This window comes from Dipodomys ordii, unplaced genomic scaffold, assembly GCF_000151885.1.
Source record: "Dipodomys ordii isolate 6190 unplaced genomic scaffold, Dord_2.0 Scaffold15, whole genome shotgun sequence".
NCBI classification, from domain to species: Eukaryota; Metazoa; Chordata; class Mammalia; order Rodentia; family Heteromyidae; genus Dipodomys; species Dipodomys ordii.
Genome location: NW_012267231.1, coordinates 2,595,903 through 2,600,494, shown reverse-complemented (window position 1 = coordinate 2,600,494; position 4,592 = coordinate 2,595,903). Strand labels below are relative to the sequence as shown.

Here is a 4,592-nt window from a genome sequence, read left to right as displayed (position 1 = left end):
TGCAGCCCGGGCAGGCGCACCCCTGGCAATGGCTGCTCCGATCGTCCCCGGGCTTTGTCTCTTAGAACCCACGGCCACGGGAGACCTAACTGGCTTCCTTCAGGCCTTGGCACCTGGGACTGGAGAGCTACCCAACACCTGGCCCGGCCTCCTCTCCTGACCTGGAGACCCCCCTCCTTCCCACTAAGGGAAAGCACCTCAGCCAACACCCGCATCGCAGCACCGCCGGCTGTGTTCCCATTGCTGGGCTCAGGCAAACTGAGACCTGAACCCAGCAGTTGTAAGATGAGGAGCTGTTTGGAGCCGGAGACCCACACAGTCAAAGATGAGGGTGGGGAAGGGAGGAGCAGGCCCAGGGTGGTCAATGACCCCGCCCTGGCTCACAGTCCCAACGACCCTCCTGTGCTCTCCGCATCAGCGAGCCTGGGACTTCGCCTGATTCTCCGCTCCCAGGCTTGTTTGTGAGGCGTCTTTCGCCCACTCCCCAACGCCCTCTGGCCCTTCCCATCGGAGTCTGATTTAGCCCCACCTGCCCCCAAGCCCCAGGAGCTCTCCCCCTAAGCCTGCCTGTCTCCCACCCTCTGCCACGGTGGCTTTCAGTGACTGAGAACTGGGGCTTTGCGCCCCCGTGACGCTGGCTTGCTGCTCCCAGCCCCTCCAACGGTGCGCTCTCTCTGCAGCACGCTGCCTGGAGCCAAGACGACCTCCCAGATTGCCGCTGCCCACCGCCGCCGCCGCTGTGAGGCCCCCGGTATGCTGCTGGGGGAAGCCCCTGAGCCTGCCCCGTGCACGCCACTGTCCGGCCTCCATGCCAAGGATGTGGGCCGCAGAAGGCAGAAGAAGAGGAGCCGGCAGCACCAGCGCTTCATGGCTCGCAAGGCCTTGCTGCAGGAGCAGGGGCTGCTGAGCTCCGCCCCGGGGCAGCCCGGCCCCTCGCAGGCCCCGGGCGCCCCCCCTGCCAGCAGCTGGAGCCAGCATCTGCAGGTCGGCACTGGCTGCGGAGGCCCGTGCCGCGAGAGGCCCACGGGCAGGGCAGCCCCGGGGCCCAGCAAGTGCGTGGCCGTGGACTGCGAGATGGTGGGCACCGGGCCCCGCGGGCGGGTGAGCGAGCTGGCCCGCTGCTCCGTGGTCAGCTACCACGGCGACGTGCTGTACGACAAGTACGTCCTTCCCGAGATGCCCATCACCGACTACCGCACCCGCTGGAGCGGCATCACGCGGCAGCACATGCGCAGAGCCATCCCCTTCCAGGTGGCCCGGAGTGAGGTGAGCCCCCCAGGAAGGGCCCCCGGCCTCTCCCCGGCTCTGGGGCAGGGCGGGGGGGGGGCGGCTGCAGAACGGCCCTGCTCTTGGGAAGGGGGATGAATGGCATAGAGGTGAGGCTTGGCTCCCTGGTATAGAAGCGGCACGTGGCAGGCCAGGCGTGCCCCCCCCCCCTTGCAGGCTCAGTACCCCCGGAGGCTGAGGCAGAGGCTTGAGAGTTTGGGATTAGCCTGGGCTGATTGTTAGATGCCCTCCCCCCAGCCCCATCTCAAAAAGAAAAGAAGTGAGCGGGGCGCTGCGGCTCATGCCTGCAATCCAGGGTTTTCGGGAGGCAGACATGAGGAGGGTCAAAATTCTAGGACAGACCCCACAAAAAGTTCCCGAGCCAGGTCACCCCTGCACAGAGCGCTCTCGGTGCGTGGCGACATGTACCTCTCGTCCCAGCCGTACGGGAAGCATGGACAGGAGGATGCCAGGCTGGCCCACACCTCCAAACCGCAGTACCGCCGAAAGGAGAGCCCGTGCCGCACGCCGTAACATTTGCAAGGCCGGCCGCCGCCCCGCGAGGCCCGGGTATCCGTGTGCCGGCCCCTTCCCTCGGGAATTCTCCAACACTCTGGACCAGCGAGCTGCAATCCTGTCCCCACGCTCTGGTCCTGTACAGCCCTAAAAGCCACCCTGCTGCCCGTGCCCTGCACCTCTCATCCCAGCCACTCAGGAGGCTGAGACCTGAGGATCGTGGTTTGAAGCCAGCCCAGGCAGGAAAGTCTGTGACACTCTGATCTCCAAGCAACCACCAGAAAACCAGAAGTGGCGCTGTGGCTCCGACTGCAGAGCACTCGCCTTGAGCAAAAGAGCGCAGGGACAGTGCCCAGGTCCTGAGTTAAAGTTCTAGGACTGACAAAAAAGAGAAGAATGGAAGCGCAGCCAGGCAGCAAGCCCCGAGGGGCAGGGGATGGGGTCCCTTAGCATTACAACAGGCTTCTCCTTTCCCTGGGCGCTGTCACGCCTTCGTCCATCGGCAAGTTAGAGAACACGAGGCTCCCTCATGGATCAGGTCAGGGAGCCTACAGCATGTGACAGAGAAGGCAGGGCTGCACCATCCCTCACACCTGTAATCCCAGCTCCTCGGGAGGCAGGGATCATAGGGCCGAGGTATGGGGCCGGTGCGCAGGGCAGCTGGTGTGGTCTTGGGGTGAGCCAGCCGGGGAGGGTCAGGGTCCCCACAGCAGCAGGAGCCCAAACGGCACCCCGGAAGGGCCTGGGCTCCACAGCGTCCCTATGGCGGGGAGCTGGGGGGGCTCCTCCCCTCTGGATGGGGAACTCCTCCCCCCCACCGTCCCCACCGGCCTCCTCTCCACGCAGATCCTGAAGCTCCTGAAGGGCAAGGTGGTGGTGGGGCACGCACTGCACAACGACTTCCGGGCCCTCAAATACGCGCACCCCCGGAGCCACACCCGCGACACCACCCGCGTCCCCAGCCTGCTCGGCCAGCCCGGCGCCCAGGCGCGCACGCGCGCATCCCTGAAGGACCTGGCCCTGCACCTGCTGAACAAGAAGATCCAGGTGGGAGGGAGGGAGCGGGGAGGGAAGGGAGGCCCATGCGTTCCCCCCTGCGTGAGGCCTGCTCTCTGAGGCCTGCCTGGAGGACAGCTTGCAGCCCATTCCAAGGAGAAAGGCCTAGAAACACAGGAGATGGGAAACCCCACCCCCCCCACAGGCTCGGCCCCTCCCCTCCGGGACCAGGCCTGGGTGTCTCCAGGCACTCAACAGTGTCTCCAGGCACTCAGCGGCCGCTCCCCTCCCAGGTGGGCCGGCACGGCCATTCTTCGGTGGAGGACGCCGCCACGGCCATGGAGCTGTACCGCCTGGTGGAGGCGCGCTGGGAAGAGCAGGAGGCGGGCCGGGCCCCCGCCAGCCCCCAGGACTGGGGCCCCGACAGCAGCACAGACCTGGAGCAGTTCATGGAGGACCGGTACTGGCCCGAGGAGCTGGCCCAGGATGCCGCGCGCAGCTCCGGGGAGGCGCAGGGCACCGGCGAGTGAGAAGCAGCCGTCCGGCCTGAGTCCTGGGCTGGGCCGCACAGGGCCTTGGTGTTCCGGGGCGGGGTGGGGCGGGGCAGGGGTAGGCGGAGAGCCAATCACCTGTCAGGTGTCCTGGGATGGCAGTCTGTCCCAGGCTGGGTCTTGCTGGATGCCACCTCGGCCTCCTCAGCCCGGATAGGACTGAGAGCAGATGGACGGACGCCCCCCGGAGGACCAGCGTGCCTGTTTTAATCCAACTCAGGGGTTCCCCTCCGCCCTCCAAGCCAAGCTGCCCCCTCTCCCAGAGCCCCAGCCTTCATGGAGAGCATCCCCACCCCCACCCAGGCTGGGCCCTGTCTCAGTGAGGGCACCCCGGTGGGCTGCGGCCCCAGGGCGGTGTCTGAGCTCCTGGCCCCAAAGCTTGGGAACTGGGGTTCCTAGGGTTTCACAAATCTCTCAAACTGTCCTCCTGCCTTGCCTCCCATGCCAATTGTGGGGTACTAGTGACCTCAGGACGTGGGCCTTAACTTCCACGGGGCGCGCGGACTGGGGGCAAGTCCGCGACTTTCCTCCTGAGCCCGTAGGAAGGGGGGAGAGAGGCGGCCCGCTGTCAGGGCCGGAGAGGAGTAGCCCCGACCCTGAGCGCCCAGCAGAGCTGCAGCCCCGATCAGCGCCTGCGGTGGGCTGTGCCCGCGGTGGGGCAGGGCGGGGACGCTGCGGGCCAGGCAGTTACCCGAGGGCCTGGCTTGAGCTGCCAGCCTCTGGCTTCTCCCCTCGAGGGTGGGCCGTCCTGGGGCCCCAGGGCCCAGCCTGCCCTGTGAGGACCAAACCCCAGGTCCTTAGAAACCTGTAGCCAGTGCCAGACTGGGCCCAGCGGGAGCTTCCCAGCTTGGCCTGCGGATGCAGGACGGGGCCCGTCACCAGGAGGGGGATTACTGTTGGAATCAGCTTTGCTGGCAAAACCACTTGTTCTGGAATAAAGCTCAATTGGAAGAGTTGGTGAGGTGGTGGAGTGGGCCGGGGGAGAGGAGGAGGCTTTTAAATCGGGAGTCAGGGCTGGGGTGGGGGTCAAGAGGGAACCAGCCAGGTGGGTGCCCTGGCGGGAGCCTTCCAGACCCACGGCAGCTGGTTCCGCAGCCTGAGCCAATCCTCCAGCCCAGCATTTCGCTGGGGGGGGGGTGTGGAGCCTGGCAGGCTTTTCTGCCTGGTAGGGCTTCAAACCCCTCAGCCTCCCGAGTAGCTAGGATTCCAGGTGGATCTTTAAGGAAGCTCAGTACAGATCTACGTAAAGTAAAAGGATTGTGT

At 66.1% G+C, this 4,592-nt stretch overlaps 1 protein-coding gene across 1 annotated transcript; it reads left to right on the top strand.

Moving 5' to 3' along the window:
* The first annotated feature begins 683 nt into the window (after nt 1-683).
* LOC105982403 (apoptosis-enhancing nuclease-like) lies at nt 684-4,267 on the top strand. Its single transcript, XM_013011994.1, has 3 exons — nt 684-1,266; nt 2,629-2,829; nt 3,072-4,267. Exons 1-3 carry the CDS (start codon nt 754-756, stop codon nt 3,306-3,308), a joined length of 951 nt encoding a protein of 316 aa, XP_012867448.1. The 5' UTR covers nt 684-753; the 3' UTR covers nt 3,309-4,267.
* Nucleotides 4,268-4,592: the final 325 nt, after the last annotated feature.

Excerpts from the sequence above, each read along its gene's own strand:
- LOC105982403 (XM_013011994.1), top strand. The coding sequence starts at position 754 with ATGCTGCTGGGGGAAGCCCCTGAGCCTGCCCCGTGCACGCCACTGTCC. Across the intron at positions 1,267-2,628 it reads TCCAGGTGGCCCGGAGTGAG|ATCCTGAAGCTCCTGAAGGG; the intron begins GTGAGCCCCCCA and ends CTCTCCACGCAG. Across the intron at positions 2,830-3,071 it reads TGCTGAACAAGAAGATCCAG|GTGGGCCGGCACGGCCATTC; the intron begins GTGGGAGGGAGG and ends CTCCCCTCCCAG.